Raw genomic sequence first — 27,842 nt, 5'->3', positions numbered from 1 at the left:
CTGAGAAGAAGAATGGCTTGACACTTTAGGGCTGGAACAGGGTCAGTTTGGCTTGGCAGCAGCTCAAGACTGGGAAAAGAGGGAGAAAACTGAGTTACTGGAAAACCATATTTTTCCCCCCCAAGAACCCATACTGTATCTACTGCTTGGCTGCATCTTTTCTATCCTGATGCTATGGACATAGAGTCAGTCAGTCAGTTAGTCAATCATATTTATTGTGTACTAAGTGCTTGGTAGAGTACAATATAATAGACACATTTCCTGAATCCCTTAACCCCTCAAATTGAGCAATTCAGGCATTAAGTGGGAGATGGCAAATTGAACTCCTGGAGCTTTACCAGTTTAAAAGTAATAGTTCTATAGTGGTTGTATGGCCAGTAGTTTCCATGACTTGCCCATGGCCATGCATCAGACAAATGGCTGAGCTGGGATTATAACTCAGATCCTGCTGACTCCCAAGCCTGTGCTCTATTCCTAGACCTGTGAAGAGCATAGGGACTTCTGGAAATGTGCAGATGAACAGCAGTTCCAAAGTCACAGTTATTCCTGGAAGCTTTTTCCCCTAGGGAGGCCCCAGGAGTAGAGTGAGCTGGTTGGCCCTTCATAATATGGCTAGGGAGGATTTTATCCCATTCAGGAGTCCTTGCAAGTACTGATGCCTGAAGCAGGTCCCCAGGTGCTACCATGGACTCAACCATGAGAAGCAGCATGGCCTGATGAGTAGAGCATGGTACCCTATGCTCAATAATCAAGCACTTAGTACAGTGCTCTGCACACAGTAAGCACTCAATAAATATGATTGAATGAATGAATGAGCATGGGCCTCGGAGTCAGAAGGACTTGAGTTATAATCCTGGCTTGGCCACTTGTCTGCTGTGTGATCTTGAGCAAGTCACTTCACTTCTCTGTGCCTCAGTTGCCTCATTGAAAAATGGGAATTAAGGTTGTGAGCTCCATGAGGGACATGGACCGTATCCAACCTGATTATCTTGTCTCTCCCCCCGTGTTCAGTACAGTGCCTGACACATAGTAAGCACTTAGAAAATACCATAAAAAAACATAGATCCCCAGAGAAATGTCGAGGTTCCCCATAGCTACCACATGATTTGGGGGATAGGCAGTGAAGGCCAGTGGTAAAATTTTTCCAGGAACAGGAATGTTCCTTACATTGGAAGTTTAAAGTGGTATGTGTGGCCATTCCCGAGCGCTTAGTGCAGTGCTCTGCACACAGTAAGTGCTCAATAAATACGATTGAATGAATAAATTAATTAATTAATGCTGATGATTATGCAGATCAACAGTCACTGAAAGGTTAGAATGAAATAGAACTTTGTGGACATTTGGCCTCGCCCACTGCAATTAATTCAAGACCATGCAAAACTATCCAAATCTACCTGCATAGTCTGCCAAGCTAGCTCTCTTCCTCCCTTCAAGGCCCTACTGAGAGCTCACCTCCTCCAGGAGGTCTTCCCAGACTGAGCCCCCTCCTTCCTCTCTCCCTCTTCCTCCTCTCTATCCCCCCCGCCTTACCTCCTTCCCCTCCCCACAGCACCTGTATATATGTATATATGTTTGTATGTATTTATTACTCTATGTATTTATTTTATTGTACATATTTATTCTATTTATTTTATTTTGCTAATATGTTTTGTTTTGTTCTCTGTCTTCCCCTTCTAGACTGTGAGCCCACTGTTGGGTAGGGACCGTCTCTATATGTTGCCAACTTGTACTTTCAAGCGCTTAGTACAGTGCTCTGCACACAGTAAGCACTCAATAAATACAATTGAATGAATGAATGAATGAATGAATAGTCCTAGAAGTTCCCAATAAAGTAACTGCCCCAATAAAGGAATTTCCCCGATAAAGGAATTAAGAAGCATTCATTTATTCCTTCATGTTTATTGACCACTTACTAATAATAATACAATGTAAGCATTGAGATGAAGACAAGAAAATTGGGCTGGACACAGTCCCTGTCTCACGTGGGGCTCACAATCTCAATCCCCATTTTGCAGATGGGGTAACTGAGGCCCAGAGAAATGAAGTGACTTGCCCAAATTCACACAGCAGGCAAGTGACAGAGGCGGGATTAGAACCCAGGATGTTCTGACTCCCGGGCCTGACTCCATCCACTGCATCATGATGATCACACTACTGGAGCGCACAGTGCTTTCTCCCACTCCCTCATCTTCGTCAGCTGTGTTCAAGGCAGTGAATGCAACAAGAGATACGGCAGGAAAGGTTGCTGCACATGTATATGTTCAATAAATACAACTGAATGGATAAATAAATGCTTCACAATTCCTTTATTGGGAACTTCTAGGTCAAACAGGTAGGTTTGAGGAGTTTGAATGGCCTTCCACCACCATCCTTCTTATCCCACAAACCCATAACCTTGGCTTTATCCTTGATTCCTCTCTCTCATTCAATGCACATATTCAATCCATCACCAAATCCTGTTGGTCTCACCTTCATATCGCTAAAATCCGCCCTCTCCTCTCCACCCAAACTGCTACCACATCAATACAATCAGTCATCCTCTCCCACCGAGATTATTGCATCAGTCTCCTTTCTGATCTCCCAACCTCCTGCCTCTCCTCACTCCAGTCCATACTTCACTCCTCTGCCTGGATCATCATTCTACAAAAACAGTTGGGACATGTCATCCTGCTCCTCAAAAATCTCCAGTGGCTGCCCATCCACCTCCATAACAAATGAAAACTCCTCACAATTGGCTTTGTCCCCTCCTACCTCACCTCACTTCTCTCCTTCTTCAATCCAGCCCACACACTTTGCTCCTCTAGTGCTAACCTTCTCACTGTGCCTCCATCTCGCCTGTCTTGTCACTTGACCCCCTGCCCACACCCTGCCTCTTGCCTGGAATTCCCTCTCCCCTCAAATCCAACAGACAATTACTTTCTCCCTCTTCAAAGCCTTATTGAAGGCATAACTCCTCCAAGAGGCCTTCCCAGGCTGAGGCCCACTTTTCCTCACCTCCTACTTCCATCTGCACTGCCCCAACTTGCTTCCTTTGCTCTTGTCCACCTCCAGCATCATTGCACTTTATATATCTGTAATTTTATTTATTTGTATTGATGTCTGTCATCCCCACCCCGAGACTGTGAGCTCACCGTGGGCAGGGAAGGTCACTGCTTATTGTTGCATTGTGCTTTCCCAAGTGCTTAGTACAGTGCTCTGCACACAGTAAGTGCTTAATAAATACAATTGAATGAATGAAGGAATGAATTCAAGTAAATCAGTTTGGACACAGTCCAGGTCCCACGTCGGGGGAATGAATAAATGCACAAGAGTGGAGGGAGTGTATTGTAGAGGTGATCCAGGGCTGTGACCTGGAGGTCTGAAACTGGAGGAAGGAAAGGAGAGTGAGAACACAAGAATACTGAAATCAAGTGAGAGGGCAACGTTGGGACTCCCACTTCTAGACTGTGAGCCCACTGTTGGGTAGGGACTGTCTCTATATGTTGCCAGCTTGTACTTCCCAAGCTCTTAGTACAGTGCTCTGCACACAGTGGGCGCTCAATAAATATGATTGATTGATTGATTGATTGATTGATTGACTATCGTGTTGGTCTTCTTGTTGACCGCTATGCTTCCTGTCTCTCCCCCTTCTCCAATCCATATTTCACTCTCTTGCCTGGATCATTTTTCTGAAAAAGCTCCCCACTGCTCAAAAATCTCCAGTGGTTTCCCATCAAACTCTCCAACTGAGACTCCTTACCATTGGCCTTAAGGCATTCAAACAACTCCCTCGTATCAAACCCCTCAAATCTACTACATTGAAGCCCTCACACTCTCCTTCTCTAATGCTAGCCTACTGTCTGTACCTCGATCTCTTCTATCCCACCACTAACACCTTGCTTACATTGCTTACCCTCCCTCCTCAAATTCACCAATTACTCTCCACCCGCTTCAAAGCCTTACCGAAGGCACATCTCCTCCAGGAGGCCTTCCCAGATTAAGCCCCACTTTTCCTCACCTCCCACTCCCTTCCTCATCACCGTGACTAGCTCCCTTTTCTCTCCCCCGCACCTCACAGCATTTATGTATATATCTGTAATTTTATTTATTTATATTGATATCTGTTTACTTGTACTATTGTCTGTCTCCCCAACTGTAGACCGTGAGCTCATTATTGTCAGGGATTATCTCTCTTTACTACTGTATTGTACTTTCCCAAGTGCTTAGTGTAGTGCTGTGCACACAGTAAGAGCTCAATAAATACGATTGAATGATTGAATGAATGAATTCTCACTTGGGACTGGAACTCTCTCCTCTTTCATATCCAACAGTTCATTTTCCGCTCCCCACCACCTTCAAAACCCTCCTAAAATCAAATTTCCTTCAAGAGGCTTTCCATAACTAAACTCTCATTTCCCCATTTGCCCAATCCTCTATATCAACTATTCATTTGGCTCCCGTCTGGACTGCTGCACCAGCCTTCTCTCTGATCTCCCATCCTCGTGTCTCTCTCCACTTCAATCCATACTTCATGCTGCTGCCCGGATTATCTTTGTCCAGAAATGCTCTGGGCATATTACTCCCCTCCTCAAAAATCTCCAGTGGCTACCAATCAATCTGCGCATCAGGCAGAAACTCCTCACCCTGGGCTTCAAGGCTCTCCATCACCTCGCCCCCTCCTACCTCACTCCCTTCTCTCCTTCTACAGCCCAGCCCGCACCCTCCGCTCCTCCGCCGCTAATCTCCTCACCGTACCTCATTCTCGCCTGTCCCGCCATCGACCCCCGACCCACGTCATCCCCTGGGCCTGTAATGCCCTCCCTCTGCCCATCCGCCAAGCTAGCTCTCTTCCTCCCTTCAAGGCCCTACTGAGAGCTCACCTCCTCCAAGAGGCCTTCCCAGACTGAGCCCCTTCCTTCCTCTCCCCCCGTCCCTCTCTCCATCCCCCCCATCTTACCTCCTTCCCTTCCCCACAGCACCTGTATATATGTATATATGTTTGTACATATTTATTACTCTATTTATTTATTTATTTATTTTACTTGTACATATCTATCCGATTTATTTTATTTTGTTAGTATGTTTGGTTTTGTTCTCTGTCTCCCCCTTTTAGACTGTGAGCCCACTATTGGGTAGGGACTGTCTCTATATGTTGCCAATTTTACTTCCCAAGCGCTTTGTACTGTGCTCTGCACATAGTAAGCGCTCAATAAATACGATTGATGATGATGATGTAAGCTTTAAGCACTTTGGTATTCACACTAGCTCCAAAGCACTTATATATTTTTATACTCTACTACTTTCTCAATCTGTAATTTATTTCAATGTCTGTCTCCCCCCTATAGACTGTTAGATACTTTAGGGCAGGGTTCAAGCCTATTGTTCCTTTTTCATTGTACTTAGTACAGTGCTGTGCAATCAATCACACTCAATGGCATTTATTGAGTAGCACTGAACCACCTTCTCTCCTCTTACCTCACCTCGCTACTCTCCTACCTCAACCCAGCCAGCACACTTCGCTCATTTAATGTTAACCTTCTCACTCTACCTCAATCTCATCTATCTCACCGCCGACCTCTCCCGGGTCCTGCCTCTAACTTGGAATGGCCTCCCTCCTCAAATCCAACAATTACTCTTTCCCCCTTCAAAGCCTTATTGAAAGCACACCTACTCCAAGAAGCCTTCCCTAACTAAGCCATCCTTTCCTCTTCCACTCCCTTCTGCATCACCCTGATCTGTACCTTTATTGATGATGGTGGCATTTATTAGCCACTTACTATGTTCTAAGCGCTGGGGAGGTTACAAGGTGATCAGGTTGTCCCATGTGGGGCTCACAGTCTTAATCTCCATTTTACAGATGAGGGAACTGAGGCACAGATAAATTAAGTGACTTGCCCAAAGTCACACAGCTGACAAGTGGCAGAGGCGGGATTTGAACCCATGACCGTTGACTCCAAAGCCCGTGCTCTTTCCACTGAGCCATGCTGCTTCCCTTTGCAGCCTCACAGCACTTATGTACATATCTGTAGTTTATTCATTTACCTTTCTCCCCCTCTGGACTGTAAGCTCATTGTGGGCAGGGAATATGTCTGTTTATTGTTGTTTTGTATTCTTCCAAGTGCTTAGTACAGTACTCTGCGCACAGTAAGCACTCAATGAATACAACTGACTTGCCCAAGGTCAATCAATGACATTTCTTGAGCACTTTGTGCAGATCGCTGTACTAAGCGCTTGTGATAGTACACTAGAGTTGGTAGACATGCTCTTTGCCCACAAGGAGCTTACAGTTTAGAGGGTGGAGACAGACATTAATATAAATAAATGAGCAAATTACACACGTGTATATTAGTACTGTGGGGCTGAGGTGAATAGCAAGTGCTTAAAGGGCATTTCACACAGGTGCTGCATTAGGGAGAGGGAGTTGGGGAAAAGAGAGCTTAATCAGGGCTTTCTTGACCTCTAGGAGGGGATGAGACCCTTTGAGGGTGGGAAAGAGTGGTGGTCTGCCATATGTGCAAGAGGAAAGGATTTCCAGGCCAGAGGGAGGAAATCAGAAAGGGGTCGGAGGTGAGGTCACAGCAGGCAAGTGGCAGAATCTGACTTAGAGCCCAGAACTCCAGACTCCTAGGCCCATGCTCTAATCACTAGGCCACAATGCTTTCCGAAGCAGTGCATAATGGACAGTTTGTATCTATCATGGAACTAAATAAAACACTGAATGTTTATTTAAATGCCAGTTCATAAGGTCAACACCTGAAGTACTAAGAAGGAAGAATGTTTTGATTAGAGAAGTGGCGTGGCTCAGTGGAAAGAGCACAGGCTTGGGAGTCAAAGGTCATGGGTTCTAATCTTATTCTAGCTCCGCCACTTGTCAAGCTGCATGACTTTGGGCAAGTCACTTAACTTCTCTGTGCCTCAGTTACCTCATCTGTAAAATGGAGATTAAGACTGTGATCCCCATGTGGGACAACCTAATTACCTTGTATTCCCCCCCAGCACTTAGAACAGTGCTTGGCACATAGTAAGCACTTAACAAATGCTGTCATTATTATTTAAATAGCCTTTGGGTGATATGAAAACCAATTTAGAGGTGGTAGATTTATTCCACATTCCAAGAAACTCTGTCTTCCACTTTACCAAAATATACGCTTTTTTTCTTAGCAGGATTGCATTTCACTTTCTGTTTCTACAAGCCTGAGTTCTGCCAGGTAATTGTAGAATGAACTTTTACAATGCAGTCTGTGTTTTGTTGTTCTTGTCAGATGTCGTTATTACAAGACATTAGTGGCAGCTTTCCCATTTAATGAAAGGCTTAAATGAGAGCAGCCAGAAACACTATCATTAACAGATGTTACTTCAAAGGTGACTTGTTTGTACTAAACTGAGAGAAGCTACCATAAAGTGCATCAATATGGCCATTGATTAGGTAAGTTCTTTGAACAAAGGACTGTATTATCATTGAAATGCTGCTAGATTTAAGAAAGACACATGCTACCAATTTTAATGTTCCTTTAATTATGCAAGGCACCAACTCTATTTGTTAACATGTAGAATAAAATTCAAACCAAATATTCATGAACCTCTGTGTATTCTTCAATTTCTGCCTGGTAGTACTTTCGCTTTTTGCAGTTGGAGGCAGAGATGTGGGAAGGAATCTATCCAGAGAGCCCAGGGTTTGTTGCTGCCTGGTGCTATCTCCAAATCTCTTCCATGAGAGATGCCATGGTCCCAACTATCAATTTGAGAATTTTCCCCTTGAGTAATCCAAAGTGGACAGGAACCAAAGAGACCAGTTGAAAGAAACTGGCATCCCTTGGAAACATAGTCACTAAAGAAAGAAAAGAATCCCCAGGCTGGTTACAATACCCTTCCTCCAACTATCCAATTAGTTTTTCACATGTGATGAGCTGCTGCTCATCAGCTTCAGTGAACTCACAAACATATGGGACTGTACATTTCTGTATGGCGGTGGAAGCTCAGGACCTGGGTTCTCTATAAGTAAGAGGTACCTTAGAAGAAGGAACATGTGGCTTAAGAACTAAAACTTCCAACAGCAATTATATTAAGTAAATAGTCTCCATCTATATTGGTCCTTTCAAGGGAAGAAATTTGCTCTGCCAATCTTCGTTTCAGATTTCCTTTTCCCTTCAGGTAGTCTAAGACTTACTAAATCTCATTGCTTTTCTATCTCTACAAGCTCAGTGAACAATGGCAGATGCAAATGGTTCATGATGACTTCATTTTCCACAGTCAGTGGATTTATTTTTTTCTTGTGGCTCTCGGCATCTCCTGAAGTGTCCTTGGGGTCTGAGGGATTCTTTTAACCTCCTCCGGATTTGGACACGTCATCCTCCCTCCTTCCTGGAGTGCCCTGTTGGCTTCCTGGAAGCGCTTTATTTTCACGTGCAGTTGAGAAGATTAGGATTGAGAAAAAGATTTTGAGGAAGAATTATATTTAAGAAAGGAAGACTCAATCAATAGCCAGTGCTAACAGGGATATTGAAATATAAATACGTTTTGGACTTTGATTTTCAAACAGAAAGCCTGGTACAGAAAATTACAGTTGAGTCTATTTACTGAAATATTCTGAAAATAAAAATTTCAAAGTTCTAATTAAAGAACTTTGTGAAACAGCATGGCCTAGTGGAAAAAGCAAGAGCCTGCAAGTCAGAGGACCTGTTTTCTGAACCTCACTTCACCATTTGCCTGTTGCGTGACCTTGGGCAAGCCACGTAACTGCTCTCTGTGCCTCAGTTTCCTCAACTGTAAAACAGGATTCAATACGGGACAAGGTCTGTGCCTGGTCTGATTAACTTGTAAGCACCTTGGAGCTTAGAAAGAGCACTTGGATCAATCTATCAATCAATCAAATTTATCGAGCACTGTACTCAGAGGTGGGGAGAGTACAATATAACGGAGTTTGTAGACATGTTCTCTGCCCACAAGGAGCTTACAGTCTAGAAGAGGGAGCTTACAGTCTAGACACAATTGTCAAGCGCTTGTCAAGAGGGAGTTGGGGAAAAAAGGGCTTAGTCAGGGCCCTTAGACAGGTAAGAGAAGTGGCAGAGTGCTTAAATACCACAGTTAAATAAAAAAATATCATGGTGAAGTTCACCTATCATTTTGGAAAACAGACTAGACCACCTTTCAAATATTCCAATTTCTCATGTATTCTAGTGGAAAAAATGAATCCTTATGCCCTGCTTTTATCCAAAACTGTTTTCTCCCCAAGTTTTAGATTCCCCTCCTTCATGCTCTGGAGGCTTAAATGAAGTGAGGTGAGTATAGGAGTTTGACAAAATCCCAGGGATCCCCCTCAGAGACTGGGATTTGGAAACTGGGGAAGTAATAATAATAATAATGATGGCATTTGTTAAGCGCTTACTATGTGCAAAGCACTGTTCTAAGTGCTGGGGGCTACAAGGTGATCAGGTTGTTCTAGGTGGGGCTCACAGTCTTAATCCCCATTTTACAGATGAGGTAACTGAGGCTCAGAGAAGTTAAGTGACTTGCCCAAGCTCATACAGCAGACATGTGGCAGAGCCAGGATTAGAGCCTGTGATCTCTATCTCTGAAGTTAGCTGGGAGGCAAAAAATCACCGGGCATTCTGCTGCCTCCCCACCGTGACATCCAGGACTTCTGCTCCTGACATGCCCGGTGAACAACAGGGACCGAAAATGGTGTAGTGTTCCCTGTCTCTCCACCAGGCAGCCAAGTAAAACCACCCTGACTGTCCCACTGTAAAATGTGTTATCAAGCAAGCGGTGACTCAATTTTACTGAGGAATTTAAAATCATTGGGCCCCTTCTGAGTGGCAGGCCCAACTGAATGTAAGCCCAAAGGACATGTGCAGAGGAGGTATGGGGAAATTATACTAGAGTGTAAAAAGTCCATTGGGGAAATTGATATGGAGCTAGGTCATGAGGAATGTTTAAGCTAGAAGCCATGCCAGTTATTTACAGAACTACGTGGGGAATTTGTGAGTACACCTGGTATTAAGAAGCACCGTGGCATAATGGATAAAGCACGGGCCTGGGAGTCAGAAGGTCATGGGTTCTAATCACAACTCCACCACTTGTCTGCTGTGTGGCCTTGGGCAAGTCACTTCACTTCTCTGTGCCACAGTTACCTCATCTGTAAAATGGGAATTGAGTCTGTGAGCCCTAAACAGAACAGGGACTACGTCCAACCCGATTTGGTTGTATCCACCCCAGTGTGTAATACAATGCCTGGCACATAAGTGTTCCCGGCTCCGCCAATTGTCAGCTGTGTGACTTTGGGCAAGTCACTTAACTTCTCTGGGCCTCAGTTACCCCATCTGTAAAATGGGGATTAAGACTATGAGCCCCCTGTGGGACAACCTGGTCACCTTGTAACCTCCTCGGTGCTTAGAACAGTGCTTTGCACATAGTAAGTGCTTTATAAATGCGATTAGTATTATTATTATTATTATTATTATCGAATACTTAAGTTCTGCAGAAGGAAGAGAGGAAAGAACTAAGCATAATGCCAAGGCTGAGGGCTTCACTAATAGGGAAGACGGCAGGGGTGTCAACTGCAATGAGAAAGTCTGGAAGAGTAGAGGACTGGAGAGGGGACTTGAATTTAAAACACACTGAACTTGAAGGGCCAACCAGAGTTGTTCTGGAAGCCAAAGGAAATGCAAAACTGCAGAGATGGAGAGAAGGACCAGGCTGGTGAGGCAGATTGGGGAACCACCTGCACTGAAGTGGAAGTAAAAGCCATAGAAGCAGACGAATTCACCAAGTAAGTGTGTGTGAAGTGAGACCAAGAAGGAAGGGCCAGAGAAGCAGTGGAGACTTTCAAAAGTTTTCAGAGGCTGTGTATGGCTGCACCTTAAATCCCCTGCTCCCCAGAATGCAAAAGCTGTCTCCAGGTGGAGACAGAGGCCAAGGGGCATATTCTTGCATCTTAAATCCCCGTGGCCTGGTATGAAAAGGGAATGTCAGGAGCAGAGGCCCTGGATGTGGTGATGGGAAGGCAGCACGAACTGGTTATCTTGCTCGGTATCCTGGTGGATAGAGTTAAACAACATCCCGCTGTTGGGTAGGGACCATCTCTACATGTTGCTGATTTGTACTTCCCAATAGTTTAGTATAGTGCTCTGCACACAGTAAGTGCTCAATAAATACGATTGAAATAATGAATGAACATCACTAAAATTTTCCTGGAGAGATGATATTAAAATTTCTTCCAAAACAATGACTTACTTTCAGTGATTCATTTTAGAAAGTGGCCTAGAAATTGCATCAGGTACTCACTAACCTGAGGCAGGGGTTCATTCTTCACCAGGACCTTGTTCGCTTTCTGTTGCTGCTCTAGCTGAAATGAGCAATAAAGATAGTACAGAAAGGAACATTCTTCTAATACGAAATGCTGAAGAGGGAGAGCCTCATTCCAAAATAATGGCTCAAGGAGAGCTACTGATTTGTTCTTCTTCTTCACTTCTGCCATCAATTCTTTAAACTTAACTTCTTCTCTCCATGAAATTGGTTTCTGTAACTCAAGGAAAATGAATTCATTGGATTTGGCTGTAAAAAGAAAAAAAAGGGGTTTATGAATAATAGCATTCATAACCTAAAACATTTGTTTTGTCAATCAATCACTGGCATTTATTGCCTCCAATCCAAATTTGTCTTTGTCAAATCCAGCAGCCTCAACTCCATCATAATCCTCCTTGACCTCTCAGCTGTCAAAGACACTATGGACCACCCCTTCTCCTAGAAACATTACCTAACCTTGGCTTCACTGATACTCTTCTGATTTTCCTCCTATCTCTCTGGCTGCTCAGTCGCAGTCTCTTTCAGGCTCCTCTTCTGCCTCCCACCCTCTAACTATGGGAGCGTCTAGAGGCTCAATTCTGAGTCCCCATCTTTTCTTCACCTACACTCGCTCCCTTAGATAACTCAATCACACCCATAGCTTCACCTACCATCTCTTTGTGGAGGAATTTCAAATCTACATCTCCAGCTCTGATCTTTCTCCTTTTTCTGGAGTCTCACAATTCCACCAGCTTTCAGGACATCTCTACTTGGATGTCCTGCTGTCAATTCAAACTTAACATGTGCAAAACAGAACCCTCATCTTCCCACCCAAACCTTATCCTCCCATTGACTTTCCCACCACTATAGGCAGCACCACTATCCTCCCTATCTTACAAGCCCATAACCTGGGTGTTATCAACTCATGTTGCTCATTCAACTCACATATTCAATCTGTCACCAAATCTTGTTAGCTCTACCTTCACAACATGACTAAAATCCAAACTCCACAATCCAAACTCCTACTACACTTATCCAAGCACTGATCATATAATGATACTAATAGTCACTATTATTACTATCATTGTATTTGTTAAGCATAAACTGTGTGCCAGACATTGTACTAAGCACTGGGGTGGATACAAGCAAATCCGGTTGGACATAGTCCCTGTTTCACATGGGGCTCACAGTCTCATTCCCCATTTTACAAAGAAGTTAAGTGTCTTGCCCAAGGTCACAGAGCAAACAAGTGGCAGAGCTGGGACTGGAACCCACAACCTTCTCACCCCCAGGCCTGTACTCTACCCATCATGCCATCCTACCTTGACTGCTACTGCAGCCTCCTCACCGACCTTCCTCCTCCCCATCTTTCCCAATGCTAGTCTACTCTCCACTCTGCTGCTTGGATCATTAAAACAAAAAAACCATTCAGTCCACATCTCCCTGATCCTCAAGAACCTTTAGTGATTGCCTATGTCCACATCAAACAGAATCGCCTTAGCTTCTGCTTTAAATCATTCAATAGGTTGTCTTTCTCCTACCTTATGTCCCAGCCCACATACAAAAACTCTTCACAATTGGCTTTAAAGCACTGAATCACCTTGCCCCTTCCCCTACCTCACCTCGCTACTCTCCTACTCTAACCCAGTCCTCACACTTCATTACTCTAAGGCCAACCTTCTAACTGTACCTCGATCTTGTCTATCTCACCCTCTCGCCCACATCCTGCCTCTGGCCTGGAATGCCCTCTCTCCTCATATTGGACAGATAACTGCTCTCCTCCACTTCAAAGCCTTACTGGAGGCACAACTTCTCCAAGAAGCCTTCCTGGGCTAAACCCTCCTCTCCTCTTCTCCCATTCCCCTATGTAATCACTCTGACTTGCTCCCTTCATTCATCCTCACTCCCAGCCCCACAGAATATATGTGTATGCCTGTAATTTATTTATTCATTTATTTTTGTATATTAATGTCTGTCTCCCCCTCTAGACTGTGAGATCATTTTGGACAGGGAATGTAACTGTTTGTTGTTGTATCGTATTCTCACAAGCACTTAATACAGTGCTTTGCACACACTAAGTGCTCAATAAATATGATTGAATGAATTGAATGAATGAATTATTGCTCTAATGCCAACCTATTCACTGTACCTCATTCTCATCGCTCTTACCACTGACTCCTTATACTGTTGTGTTATATCAACAGAGAAGAGAAGCAGCATGACTCAGTGGAAAGAGCACGGGCTTGGGATTCAGAGGTCATGGGTTCAAATCCCAGCTCCGCCAATTGTCAGCTGTGTGACTCCGGGAAAGTCACTTCACTTCTTTGTGCCTCAGTTCCCTCATCTGTAAAATGGGGATGAAGACTGTGAGCCCCACGTGGGACAATGCGATCACTTTGTATCCTCCCCAGCACTTAGAACAGTGCTTTTCACATAGTACGCGCTTAACAAATGCCATTATCATTATGATTATTATTATAACATTTTGTACTCTCCCAAGTGCTTAGCATGGTGCTCTGCACACAGTGAGTGATCAATAAATATGACAATGGGGGAAACAGAGGTACTGACCAATGCTGAGGCCCAGTAAGGCACAGAGAGTCACCATCTAAGCCATGGAGGCTAGAAAGACTTTTTGGAGCCACCTCTAGGATGCTCAGCTAAGAACAAGGGACAAGCAAGGACAGGAAGTGAAGCCTTCATCTTGGCTTCACTTCCCTGTCCCCACCGGACCCCAGAGGCGGAGCTGCCTACGTACAGCTGCTCTTCCTGCTCCAAAGGCTGTAGGGACAAGGCCAATGGAGCTGCCAATCCTAACCTCCACATGAATAAATAGAACATGATACATATAGTTGTATTATGTAAAAATCAAATTGTTTCCTCCTGACAAATAGACACCTTCAGTAGAAAAGGGGATTTTTCTTTGCCTTTAAAACAGATAAGCTCTACTATAAAACAAGGTAAAATCGAAGTCATTTCTTCTAGAGGTGTGGCTTTTTCCGCAATGTGACATGCTTTTCTCTCTTTATCAATGGCTCTCTGACATGAGAAGCAGCGTGGCTCAGTGGAAAGAGCACAGGCTTTGGAGTCAGAGGTCAGGGGTTCAAATCCCTGCTTTGCCAGTTGTCAGCTGTGTGACTTTGGGCAAATCATTTCACTTCTCTGTGCCTCAGTGACCTCATCTGTAAAATGGGGGTTAAGACCGTGAGCCCCCCGTTGGACAACTGATCACCTTGTAACCTCCCCAGCACTTAGAACAGTGTTTTGCACATAGTAAGTGCTTAATGCCATTATTATCATTATTATTATTAAAGAGTTCCAGAAACATGTCATACATTTAGCATTAATATTAAGCCTCATTCTAGGATGAGGGTGAAAAAGGCATTCTGACATTTTAAACAAAGGCTTATTATTTTTGTTCTTTTGCTCCTGACAAATTTTCACAGGAACCTTCCAAAAGTTAACAACCATATTGCACTTACATGGCCGACTTAAAACATTATAGCCAAGTTGGATTTCAATTTCTTTTACATAGTCCGAAGTTGTGCAGAGGAAAATGACAGTGTTATTAGTTTTGCAGTGAGGATGGTTCTTATTTTTCCACAATCCAAATTTCTTTAAATGCATGGTATCCACGGATAAGGAAACATTCTTACCCGAGGCCACTGCAGGAAATCGAAAATAAAGCAAATATTTGAACTCAATGCTAAAGAACATAAACACTCAAGTTTTATTATTTTGCACATTGACAGAACTAGCCATATTTAAAGTCTACTTTACTGAACTACCAACCTTGTCTAAAGTAATTATAATAATAATAATGGCATTTGTTAAGTGCTTACTATATGCGAAGCACTATTCTAACCACAGGCGGGGGGGATACAAGGTGATCAGGTTGTCCCACGTGGGGCTCACAGTCTTAATCCCCATTTTACAGATGAGGTAACTGAGGCACAGAGAAGTTAAGTGACTTGCCCAAAGTAACACAGCCGAAAAGTGGCAGAGCCGGGATTAGAACCCATGACCTCTGGCTCCCATGCCCGGGCTCTTTCCACTGAGCCACAGTGTTCTCTAAAAGAGATAATGCTACTGAAATCCCTCTAGACTGTAAACTCATTGTGGGCAAGTAATGGGGCTACCGGCTGTTGTATTGTACTCTCCCAAGCCCTTAGTACAGTTCTCTGCATACAGTAAGCACTTAATAAATACCACTGATTGACTGAAATGAGAAAATGGCCAACTAAAGCTATGAAGAGCAACAGATTCATATTTATACTTCTCCCTTAACTCAAGTTTCCTTTCAATGTGGTTTGGAAAGGAAAATGGGCTAAATCTCTTATCAGAGAAAATAATTTAGACCGCGGGATCTCTGACAAGGAACTATTGTCTCATAGGACAAAAATGAGCTGAGTCTGAGCCACATTTGAGAACATTAAGTTGTTTGGGTGGTTTAGTAGCAACATTTCTCCATCTAATACTCCAGTCAACTACAGGGTTCCTGATCACTCATGGTCAGCAGAACGGCAGAATACATTCTATAGTCCAGGCAAGGCCTGGTGGGGAGAAAGCTTGAAAGAGGGAGGTATACTACACAAAGCCACACTAATAGTTGTAGTAATATCATATATCCAGCATCTGCTGGGTACAAGGCATTGTGCTAAGCGTTTGGGAATTACAAAACAAAATTTGCTACATTCCCGGCCCTCAAAAAGCTTACATTCTAATTCAGAACATTTTCCAAACTGAAATTAGTTTTTGGAGAGTTTTCTCTAGGAACTGTCACCCCACAAGACCCCCTTCCCCCACCAAAAATTAATTTTACATTTATATTAAAAAAAGAACCCCAAAATAGTAAACTGCACCACCCTCATGCTGTGTTCACTGCCACCCAAGCACACTGGCTATTCCGTCAAAACCATCGGGCAACATCTATGCTATGTGGCTACATCTTTCCACTTTGGGCACTCTTTATGGAAGCATGATCTTGCTGTGGTCCAGAGATGGGTATAGAGGCTTGGCACAAACAGATAATTGAACTAAAGTCCTGAGACTATCAATCTGAAATACCAGCACGGTGAGCCCAGGAGAGAGAGGCAGGGCCAGATTACGGCAGGGGCTAATGGGACGGTATCCCTTGGGCTCCATTCACCTCGCGGTGTCAATTGAGTCCCTTCTGATCCTACCATCATGATTGCAGCTTGGGATAATATGATGGTGTCCCAAATGGACAGTCTCAAAATGGCCCCCATGCACACACACAGCATCAGAAGACCTGGTGTGGGGGTCCGATGATAGGGATCACAGATCTCTCCCCTTCTTTCTTTGGCCTTGAGCACACACAGTGGCCATTTGAAATTTCTCCACTATTCACAGGCAGCTGATGGAAGAGAAGGAGCAGGGGAGATAAAGAGGTGGTTGATGACTGAGTGGTTGACACAGCTCTGGTTCCCTAGTGCTGCTGTGGCTCTGTGGCTGCCACTCCACATCAGCCCAGCTGGGCACAGCTCAATGGACACACAGAACTCCACCTATTGTCTGTCCAAATCCTGGTATGCCTGCTAAGGGTAGGCTGCCTTCTAAAAGGCTGCAGCCTTGCTCAGAACAGGCAAAAGGATGGACAGCCCAAGAGAAGAGACAGCAATATCTGGACCCAGCTGGCCCTGGGCTGGTTCAGTGAAGTGGCAACCTCCCAAGCTGGCTGGGTTGCCCTCGCTGCACTCTCATTGAATTAGGTCTTATAGTAACACCCCAGGTGATGTGCTGGGCCCCTGAAACATTCGGTTTGGTCTGTCATCATGGAAAGCTGAATCTCTGGGAGTTTGGGATCGTGGACTGCTAACTAAAAGCCCCCATCATCCCACCTCGGCCTCCTCATCGTACTATTCAGGTCTAATATTCAACCATGAGCACTGACCATCCTACACCTTCCCAGCCTGTTAGCTCACCCTCAAGTTTCATAGGGGAGATTACTGAATTAATTCGAATGGGAAAACATTGGAATGTATTGGAATGTAGCATGATGCTTCCTCCCCAGTACTCACACACCTAGTGAGTAGGCATAGTGGTCTTAAATTTTTGCCAAGAGCTGAAGTCTGGGATCTCGAATAGCAAAACTGAGTTGGGAGAAATGGAGAATTTTAGGATTAATAATGAGGGCATTTATTAAGCGCTTAATATGTGCAAAGCATTGTTCTAAGCACTGGGGGAGGATACAAGGTGACCAGATTGTCCCCACATGGGGCTCACAGTCTTCATCCCCATTTTACAGATGAGGTAACTGAGGCCCAGAGAAGTGAAGTGACTTGCCCAAAGCCACACAGCTGACAATTGGTGGAGATTAGAACCCATGACCCATAACCATGACTCCCATCCCGGGCTCTTTCCACTGAGCCACGCTGCTTCTCTCGTTCAACTTCATTCCAACACTTCTTTTTCCTTTCCCCAATAGCCTCCAAACACTTGGCTTTTCATTCTCATTCCCAGCCAAAATAACTTTTACTGTTTTGTGGACTTCAATTACATCTTTCAACATGGTATTAAGGGACCCTTCTTATCTATTTTGTATTTGACACATTCCCCTTATCTCTCATCTTGGCAAGTCTCTGATTTTCAAAGTTTGTCTCCCATATTAGACTGTAAGCTCCTTGTGGGCAAGGGATGCATCATTTTATTATTCTTTTCTTCCCAAATGTGCAGTATAGTGCTCTTCTCTCTTACTACTATTCTTATTCTGCTAACACCCATGATTTTATTTTGATCATCAATGATTTATTTAGACAAGAGTCTAATGGAAAAATTAGTCAATTGATCCACTAATGGTATTTACTGACTGATTACTGTGTTCAGAACACAGTACTAAATACTTGGAAAAGTACAATATACTTGAGTTTCTAGACTGTGAGCCCATTGTTGGGTAGGGACTGTACATGTTGACGAACTGTACTTTCAAAGTGCTCTGAAGACAGTAAGTGCTCAATAAATACAATTGAATGAATCCATGAATGAGTTGGTAGATCCCTGCCTATAAGGAGATTACAGTGTACAGGGGGAGACAGACTTTACAGGAGATTAAGGAAAGGGGAAATAATACAGTATAAGTACTGTATAAATACTCTGTACATAAGTATTTGTGTGTCAAAGTGCTTAAGGGATACACAACCAAATTTGTCAACACAGAAAGAACAGCAGAATAGGAAAATATAGGGCTTAGTCTGGGAAGCCCTCTTGAAACATCCACTCACAAACTAGACATGCCTTTTCCAGCCTCTTCTTCCTGTGCCAATCAAAAAAGGATGAACTCTTGAGATCCTTGGAGAGCCCATCTGATATAAATCCTAATTGTAACTCAAAAGAAAACTGTTCGTTGAATAGGTGCACTTTACAATCTTCCCCTATCATTAATTTTCCCTACAAGACATCTGCTGTTAACAAGATTTCCTTTTCAGAAATTTTCTATTAGAAGTTAACTTCAGATGGTCCCTGGAAAATCAATTCTCTGAGAACACTTGAGTATTCTGAGATTATTTTAAAAGTCAAGGAACATGAAATTATTAAAGTCTACCAGGAAATTTGAATCAGAAAAAGTGCTTGCAAGGGGGTTGGGTTATTCCAAATGTTTTCAAAAGAAAATGAAGACATTGCTCAAGATCACAGTGAAACAGAGAGACCATAAAGTGATTATAAAGCTTACCTTGAAACGGAATCTGAATGTTTTTTGTAGTGAACTTAAAGAAAAATTAAAGAGCAAAGATTAGTCAAGTCGCTTAAATATTTAATATCATTTTTAAGTACAAACTTGTTTCTGGAGCCTATACTCCAAGTCCTAAGCCCCCTAAACCTCAACTGCTGAAAGAAAACACTTAAAGTAAAGGGTTTTAGCTTCATGAAAAAAAAGCTTAAGTAATAATAATAATAATGTTGGTATTTGTTAAGCGCTTACTATGTGTTAAGCAGTGTTCTAAGCAGTGGGGTAGATACAAGTCAGGTTGTCCCATGTGGGGCGCACAGTCTTCATCCCCATTTTACAGATGAGGGAAATGAGGCCCAGAAAAGTTAAGTGATTTGCCCAAGGTCACACAGCTGACAAGTGGCAGAGTCGGAATTCGAATCCATGACCTCTGACGCCCTAGCCCGTGCTCTTTCCATTAAGCCACGCTGCTCTTCACACATTTGTAAAATTAGAAGTTTTTCACAAATCCTCAGACAATACTGATAAATGGTAAATGATAGAAAATTATAGTGAGCATCGATTTTTACACTGGTTATTACTTCTGTTTATGATGATCTCCTACTATAACCAAGCCCATGCCCTTCAATTCTCTAATGCCCACCTACACACTGTACCTTAATCAAATCTTTTTCACTGCTGCGCCCTTGCCTACATCCTTCCTCCAGCCTGGAACATGTTTCTCCTTCTTAGCTGCCAGGCTACCACTCTCCCAAATCAATCAGTCAATCAATGGTGTTTATTGAGAAGCAGCATGGCTAAGTGGAAAGAGCATGGGCTTTGGAGTCAGAGGTCAGGGGTTCAAATCTTGGCTCCGCCAATTGTCAGCTGTGTGACTTTGGGCAAGTCACTTCACTGGGCCTCAGTTACCTCATCTGTAAAATGGGGATTAAAACTGTGAGCCCCCCGCCCCCACCCCGTGGGACAACCTGATCACCTTGTAACCTCCCCAGAGCTTAGAACAGTGCTTTGCACATAGTAAGTGCTTAATAAATGCCATTATTATTATTATTATTATTATTATATACCAAGCCCTTAGTACAGTGCTCTGCACACAGTAAGTGCTCAAATACTATTGATGGACTGATTTTGTTAATAATTTGTTAATAATTGTGCTAATAATTTACAAAGGTCACACAACTAGACCTCATTCATCAGTCAAATAGAAGTTCTATTAAAACTGTTAACAAATTATATAAGTGATATGCTTTAACTGGAAAGCGTACAATGTAAGATAATATCAAACTACTGACAAAACAGCATTTTTCATCTGTCAGAAAGGAAGCATTCCAGGCATTCAAAGACAAGATTATAAACTCCTGGTGAAAAGCGATCGTGTCTACAATTGTATCGCACTCTCCCAGTACTCTGCACTCAGGAACTGCTCAATAAATGCCACTGACTGAAGGAGCTAATTCTAAAGCTGTTCTTTTAGTTAAAATAGGCCTCACCACTGAAGCCCCAATCTTCCAGCATTTTTTAGTTCTCTCCATCTTATTTGTGAAACGAAATAGTCATTTCACTTTACTAGCCTCATCCAAGTATAGCATCAGCCATGGCAGCCAGGAGAAGACTGCTGAAAACTCCCATTCACCAGGAATGTGCAATTACATACTATCTGATACATGTCCCAATAAAGTACAGCAAAACTGCAGTTCAGAAGATGATGGTAACTGTGAGCTACCCAGCAAGGGTGGGGAATCCTCAAATGTACAGCCAAAAATTCTTCCTTGAGGTAAAGAGATAAAAATACCAGGTCTTCCTTATTAAGGGAAGTAGCATGGTTTAATGGAAGGAGCAGTGGGCTGGGAGTCGGAGGACATGGGTTCTAATCCCGGCTCTGCTGCATGTCTGCTGTGTGACCATGGGCAATTCACTTCACTTCTTTGTGTCTCAATTACCTCATCTGTAAAATCAGAATTAAGGCTGAGGCCCATTTGGGACAGGGACTGTACACAACCTGATTATCTTGTATCTATCCCAGTGCTAAGAACAGTGCTTGGTACATAGTAAGCACTTAACAAATACTATTATTACTATTAATAAGATCATTATTATTGCTTTTATGTCAAAAGAGCTTGTCCTGAATTTACAAATAAGAAAAAAATCTAAAAGTCCATTTCCTCACAGAAGCACTGCTATTAAAATGAATGAAAGTTTTGTTTTACAGAAAAAAGAATAACATTTCTGTAAAACAGAAAAAGAAAACTAATTTCATTAATTAGTTATCATTTTTATTATTATTACTATTATATTTGTTAAAAGCTTTCTATGTGTCAAAGCAGTGTTCACAGCAGTGGAATAGACACAAGTTAATCAGGTTGGATGCATTCCCTGGGACTTACAGTCTAAGTAGGAGGGGAACAGACATGGTTTCCCCATTTTACAGTTGAAGAAACAGAGACACCAAACCAAGAAGTTAAGTGACTTGCCCAGGGTCACCTAGTGAGACACCTGGAAGAGCTGGGATTAGAACTCAGGTCCTCTGACTCCCAGGCCTGTGTTCTTTCCACTAGAACACGATGCTTCTTAGATAAATTATTACTTGAACTGGTTAAAAAAAATCAGTTTTCAACACACAAAGCTTATTTATTCTCAAACAAGAATGCTATTTCTTAATCTCCACACACCCCTTTCTCTTTCATGCCCATCCCTCTACATTTTTCATCCTCCATGTTATTTTGTTATCTGTTGTAGTATTTAGAAAATGTTGCCTCTTTAAAGTTAGCTTGGTACAAAACTTTGATTTCTTTGGAGCAATGGTACTAGGTAAACATAATTAGCAAACCTTATTTTACTAAGTAAATGTATTTCTGGCATGTTGAGAAATTTAAATTGTTCATTAACCCAATCACCTAAGGCTATCTTTTCATGATCCCCATTTTAAGATGACTTTCATGACACTTGCAAAAATGCATTTATGTTACATTCCACTTCTTTTTACCATCAACTTCGACCTAGGCTTAGGAAGGCCTAGGGCCAATTTAAGTCAAGCCAAAAAAAAAAAAAAAAAACAATCTGGAAAACCAAACTTTCACTTCTGATGGCTCTTTGGGCCAAGCTCAGCAGCCCTCTCTGATGCTACTCCGTCTTCCCAAGGAAGGACCCCATGGGGGAGGGTACTGCCTGGAAATTGCTGTGCTTCAGGGGTGGTCCCCAATCTGGCAGCCTCGGAAACTATTACCTAGGTGAGACCACTCAGAGGACAATGCACACCCCGGCCTCTGTCCAGGCACATTACAGGGCCAATCAGACCCATGCTGGATTCAGATGCTGCCGTTTCAGGGCTCACTGCAGGCTGGGAAGACCTTGAAATTTAGGCCATACCAGGGCTCAATTATCAGCTTCCTTAAGGCAGCTAACTTTCAAGATTTACAGTTTTATAAAGAAATCTCATTTCTGAGATATCTGAAAATCACTGTGAAAAAGCACTAAGTTATAGCAACACCCCTTCAAATACCCTTTCAAATCTGTAGGTTAAAATGTTAGAAATTAGAGCCACACACTATTCCCACACCATCTTATATGGGTCCTTTAAAAAATTAATCATTACGCAGTTTTCTGAAATAATTGGTAAATCTTAGTCAGTGGAACAAAACTCTCAATTCAATTACCTTCACACGATCTCTTGCTGTTCCTTTTATCTTACCAATAAAAACAGAGGAAAACACAATACCCAGAAGTGGTTCCATCACTTTGGCAGAAGTCCTACCCAAAATGTGTCTTTTTCAGATCTTATGGAAGACTGCCCAGGTGAAATCTACAAAAGTAAGAGGAGAAAATTCACATTGCATCAAGTAGAATCACTCTTTAAATTCTGTAAAAAAGGGACAAAAACATTTTTTTCAAGTATACTTTCAGTATTATGCTCTTCTAAGACACTAATTTGTGCATTAGTCAAAGAATCACTCAGCTGTGGAATCTGTGTTCTGAACTGGTGAGGGAAATGTCAAACTTCCACTTCTGTTGAGTTCTTGGCCCTATAAATTAATCTGTTTTTTTTTATGGTGTGTGTTAAGCACTTACTATGTGCCAGGCACTGCGTTAAGCGCTGGGGTAGATATAAGCTAATCATGTTGGACACAGTCCTTTGTCCCACATGGGGCTCACAGTCTTTATTCTCATTTAACAGATGAGGTAACTGAGACACGGAGCAGTTAAGTGATTTGCCCAAGGTCACACAGCAGACAAGTGGTAAACTGGAATTAGAACCCAGGTCCTCCTGACTCCCAGGCTGGTGCTCTATCCACTATCCATGCTGCTTCTCTTACCCCCAAACCCCTCCGCCCCAAAACCAAACCACAACAAAAAACCAGCTCTTGAAAGTACGTCAGAATTAAACATGTATAATCAGATTTAATATCTTGTCTATTCAGGTTTAGTGTTTGATCTGCAATGAACAGAAGTACTGAAACTTCACTGACCATACAGTCCAGCTAGTGGGTTGCAGAAAAGCTATCTGTATAAAGGTCACTAAATGTCTTGATTCCCAATAACCTTTACTGCAAGTGCTGTCCGACAACATCTGATATTACTGCCTATGGAGCCAGGTACTACTCTCAAGATTATCTTTAATCTTCACAGATTATTGCTTCCAGGCAGGGCAACCCTATTCTTAAAGGTAGCATGTTCAAAGGTTTAATTAACTGCTGTAGTCTCCCATTTTGCCTTAATATAGGTCACATGGATTTTGGTTGGATTTCTAGAAGTCTCTGAAGTGCAGTAATAGCAGGGGTTAGTGGCAGGAGCATAGTAACAGGTCTCACAAGGCAGTTTTGGGGGGTGGTAGTTTTTTGGTGGGGAGGGAAGAACAGGGATGTGGAGAAAGGAGGGGAGAGGAGAGGGAGAGGGCAGGCCAGGAACAGGATGAAGAGAAACTTACTCAAAGTGGAAGGCGGGTTCCACAAGACAACATGTAATGCAGCTGAGGGAAGGAAGGGGGGCGACTGAGAAGGACCAGGAAGGACCTTGTGAAAACTATCACAAGGCAGTTTTGAGGGGTGGAAAGATTTTGGGGGGTTGAAGGAAGAAGAGGGATGTGGAGAAAAGAGGGGAGGGAGAGGGTCCGAGGGACAAATCTTCCAGGCCAAGACCTACCTTCACTTTGGAAGTCAAACAGCCAACTGTCACGGCCTTCCAGGCCAAGACCTACCTTCACTTTGGAAGTCAAACCGCCAACTACCACGGTCTCACCGCTGTGCTAAACGAATTTCTATGCCTTTAAAGGAGGGGGAGGGGCAAGGAAGGGAGGGAAGGCGGGGCTAATCACTAGGTGTGGCCAGAGTAGTAAGCCTGGGTTTAGGTCATGTGATCAAATAGATCACGTGGATTTGGGTTGGATTTCAAGGATCTTCTGAAGAGTGGCAAGACGAGGAAAGGAATCCAAAGCCTGATTGTAATAGGGCAAGAAGAGCGTTGGGGTGTCTGGAGGGGGGCAGCACTGACCAGAATAAACACCCTCTTAGTGCTGCATGAAGGTGGCCTGAAAAAGATGTAGCGCAGATATCCCCCAAGTTGATTCCCCTACTGCTGTTTATTATGACCACGTCCAGCGCTTAACAAATACTATCATTATTATTATGTACACCTGACCTCTTTCTAGAACAGACCACATTTCCAATGATATAAAATAGAGGATTGAATGGTCTCCCCCTTCTTGACTTTGAGCCTGTTATTGGGTAGGGTCCATCTCTATATGTTGCCGACTTGTACTTCACAAGCGCTTAGTACAGTGCTCTGCGCACAGTAAGCACTCAATAAATACGATTGAATGAATGAATTGGCTCACATATCACTCACACAAGATGGTGTCATGTTGAGCCCAGTCCAACATTCAGATGAGTGTTGCCCAGCCAATCAATCAACACTGTCTACTGAGCACTAACTGTGTGCTGAGCATTAACTGTGTGCTGAGCACTGTACTAAGTACTTGGGAGAAGCAGTGTGGCTCAGTGGAAAGAGCCCGGGATTTGGAGCCAGAGGTCATGGGTTCAAATCCCAGATCCACCAATTGTAAGCTGTGTAACTTTGGGCAAGTCACTTCACTTCTCTGGGCCTCAGTTACCTCATTTGTAAAATAGGGATTAAGACTGTGAGCCCCCCATGGGACAACCTGATCACATTGTAACCTCCCCAGCGCTTAGAACAGTGCTTTGCACATAGTAAGTGCTTAATAAATGCCATTATTATTATTACAGTATTACAGAGTTGGTAGATACATTCCCTGCCTACAATGTGCGTACAGTCTAAAGGGACGGGAGGCTAATCAATCAAGAGAGTACAATATAGCAGAGTTAGTTGGTACTCTCCCAAGTGCTTAGTGAAGTGTTCTACAACCAGAAAGCATTCAATAAATACAACGGATTGATTAATTAACAAATACCATAAAAATTGATTTGCCTCAGCAGTAATTAACAAGCCAGAAAAGGAAAGATGCTCCATGGTGATGCCAACTTGTACTTCCCAAGAGCTTAGTATAGTGCTCTGCACACAGTAAGCGCTCAATAAATATGATTGAATGAATGAATGAATGCTACTGGCCAGGCCTATAAAAACAGCTGTTGCCACTATCTTGCTCTAGTCTGTCCCCATTCTCAAGCTGGAAAGGGGAAGGGTGGTGTAATGGTGCCAGCATATTTTTAGGGTATTTGGTGAGCACTCGGGGGCGGGGCTGACTGAGGAGGACGAGGAATGAGGCTACAAGTATCAGAAGGCGTTTGGGGGGCTGGGAGGTTTTTTGGGGGGGCGGAGGGAAGAACAGTGATGTGGAAAAAAGGGAAGGGGGGGGGAGAGAATGGACCAGGAACAGGATGAAGAGAAGCTTGATCAAAATGGAGGGAGGGTTCCACAAGACACCATGGAATGCAGATGAGGGAAATGCAGCTGAGGGATGCTGCACTGTACTAAGTGCTGGGGTAGACACAAGCTCATCAAGTTGGACATAGTCTATGTCCCACATGGTGCTCACAGTAGTAATCCCCATTTCACAGTTGAGGAAACTGAGTCAGAGGGAAGTTAAGTGACTTGCCTAAGGTCACACACAGACAAGTGTCTGGGGCTGCAGGCCAGTAGTACTAAGCACCTGGGAGAATACAATATAACAATAAAGAGACACATTCCCTGTGCACAAGGAGCTTACAGTTTAGAGTGGGAGACAGATATTAATATAAATAAATTACAGATATGTGCATAATTGCTTTGGGGCTGGAAGGGGGGATGAATAAAGGGAGCAAGTCAGGGTGATGCAGAGGGGAGAGAGAGAAGAGGAAAAGAGGGCTTAGTCAGAAAATGCCTCTTGGAGAAAATATACCTTCGGTAAGGCTTTGAAGTGGTGGACAGTCATTGTAGGTCGGATATAAGGAGGAAGGCCACTCCAGGCCAGAAGCAGGATATGGATAAGAGGTCAGTGGCAAGACAGACAAGATTGAGATGTGAGAAGGTTAGCATTTAGAGGAGCAAAGTGTGCAGGCCTAGTTGTAGTGGGAGACAACCCTGAAGCGCAGGAGATGAAATACCAATAATGGCCACTGGCTGGGAGCAGAGTTTACTCAAGTGGAATATTTTGAAAAGATTCAAAAGATAATTAAAGGATTTTTTTACACTTTTAAGGTAATTAGGGCGAATTTTCTGGCAGAGGTAATTGGAGCAACAGAAAGTTTTGCAGTTTAACTTTGGGCCTATACCTAATTAGAATGAGTGAGCTCAGTTTGACAACTGAAATCGTTTTGGCCATCTGTAAATAATAATAATAGTATTTGTTAGCATTCATCCTCAACCTGTTTCTGTTGCTCTCACTTTCTCCTCACCACCCAGGAGGGTGAGAGCCAAGCCTCTCATCTGATGACAGTGTCTCCTCTGCTGTTCCCCTCCCCGCCCCCGGAGGGGGATGCATCTCTTCCCCTGCTGCCCCATTCATTTGGAAGAGGGTGGAGTTGGTCTGCTCCTCACCATCAGCCACTCTGTCACTTTCCCTCTTCTTCAGAGAAGCAGTGTGGCAAAGTGGAAGGAACCCGGGCTTGGGGGTCAAAGATCGTGGGTTTTAATCCTGGTTCTACCACTTATCAGCTGTGTGACTTTGGGCAAGTCACTTAACTTCTCTGGGCCTGTTACCTCATCTGTAAAATGGGGATTAAGACTGTGAGCCCCACATGGGGCAACCTGATCTACCCCAGCGCTTAGAATGGTTCTTGGCACAAGGTAAGCACTTAACAAATACTGTTGTTATTATTATTATAATTATTTGGAGGAAACAATGCCTACTCCCTGGATCAGCCTGGACTCCTTTCTCTCCAGCTTCAAGGAAAGTCCTGCCTCTCTGCCTTACTTGCCAGACCAGTCAAACTAGTAATTCAAAATGGAAGGCAGATTGCCCTGAAGACATATGAGACTTGAAGGATTACTACTATATCATCTTGAAGGATTTTGCCTGAATAATGTGCAATTGCAAAAAATGAGCCACCCTGCCATCATCATCAGTGATATTTATTGAGAACTTACTAGGTGCAGGACTCTTTACTTAGCACTTGGGAGAATACAATTGAAAAGTTACAGGCACAGTCCTTGTCCCCAATCAGCTCGTGGAACCAAAAACAAATCTTGGCTTAAATTCAATACCTAGAAAAACTCAGCTGAATAACTTGAGGGAGTCCATTTTATGATGTTTTCAACAAGGAAGACTTCAGAGTTCAAAGGTGAATTCTATGGAGCCACAAGGTCATACCCCTACCACTTTAAGAACAGCACTGGTGATAAACATCTGTTCCTCCCTCTCAGCTTCTGAAATTCCCTAGTTATTCTTTTTGGCAGCCTTTGAACATAAGCTAGGCCACTAAAACAGATAGCATATCCTTTCCTC

At 43.3% G+C, this 27,842-nt stretch overlaps 1 protein-coding gene across 7 annotated transcripts; it reads right to left on the bottom strand.

Annotated features, from left to right (window-relative positions):
- Positions 1-24,229, bottom strand: LOC119945241 (sentrin-specific protease 7-like). 7 transcript variants are annotated; one of them, XM_038766331.1, is made up of 6 exons: positions 24,141-24,229; positions 22,603-22,748; positions 18,953-18,986; positions 14,745-14,927; positions 11,263-11,532; positions 1-69 (listed from the first exon to the last, which is right to left on the bottom strand). In XM_038766331.1, the coding sequence occupies exons 2-6, from the start codon at positions 22,678-22,680 to the stop codon at positions 26-28; spliced, it is 609 nt and encodes a 202-aa protein (XP_038622259.1). In that variant the 5' UTR covers positions 22,681-22,748; positions 24,141-24,229; the 3' UTR covers positions 1-25. The 7 variants fall into 7 exon arrangements, with proteins under 7 accessions (XP_038622259.1, XP_038622258.1, XP_038622256.1 ...); XM_038766330.1 differs by lacking the exon at positions 1-69 and adding an exon at positions 7,491-8,370; XM_038766328.1 differs by lacking the exon at positions 1-69 and adding an exon at positions 7,491-8,370 and having other exon boundaries at positions 11,267-11,532.
- Positions 24,230-27,842: the final 3,613 nt, after the last annotated feature.

This window comes from Tachyglossus aculeatus, chromosome 24 (assembly GCF_015852505.1).
Source record: "Tachyglossus aculeatus isolate mTacAcu1 chromosome 24, mTacAcu1.pri, whole genome shotgun sequence".
Lineage (NCBI taxonomy): Eukaryota > Metazoa > Chordata > Mammalia > Monotremata > Tachyglossidae > Tachyglossus > Tachyglossus aculeatus.
The sequence above is the reverse complement of the archived record's forward strand: the minus strand, read 5'-3'. Positions and strand labels throughout refer to the sequence as shown.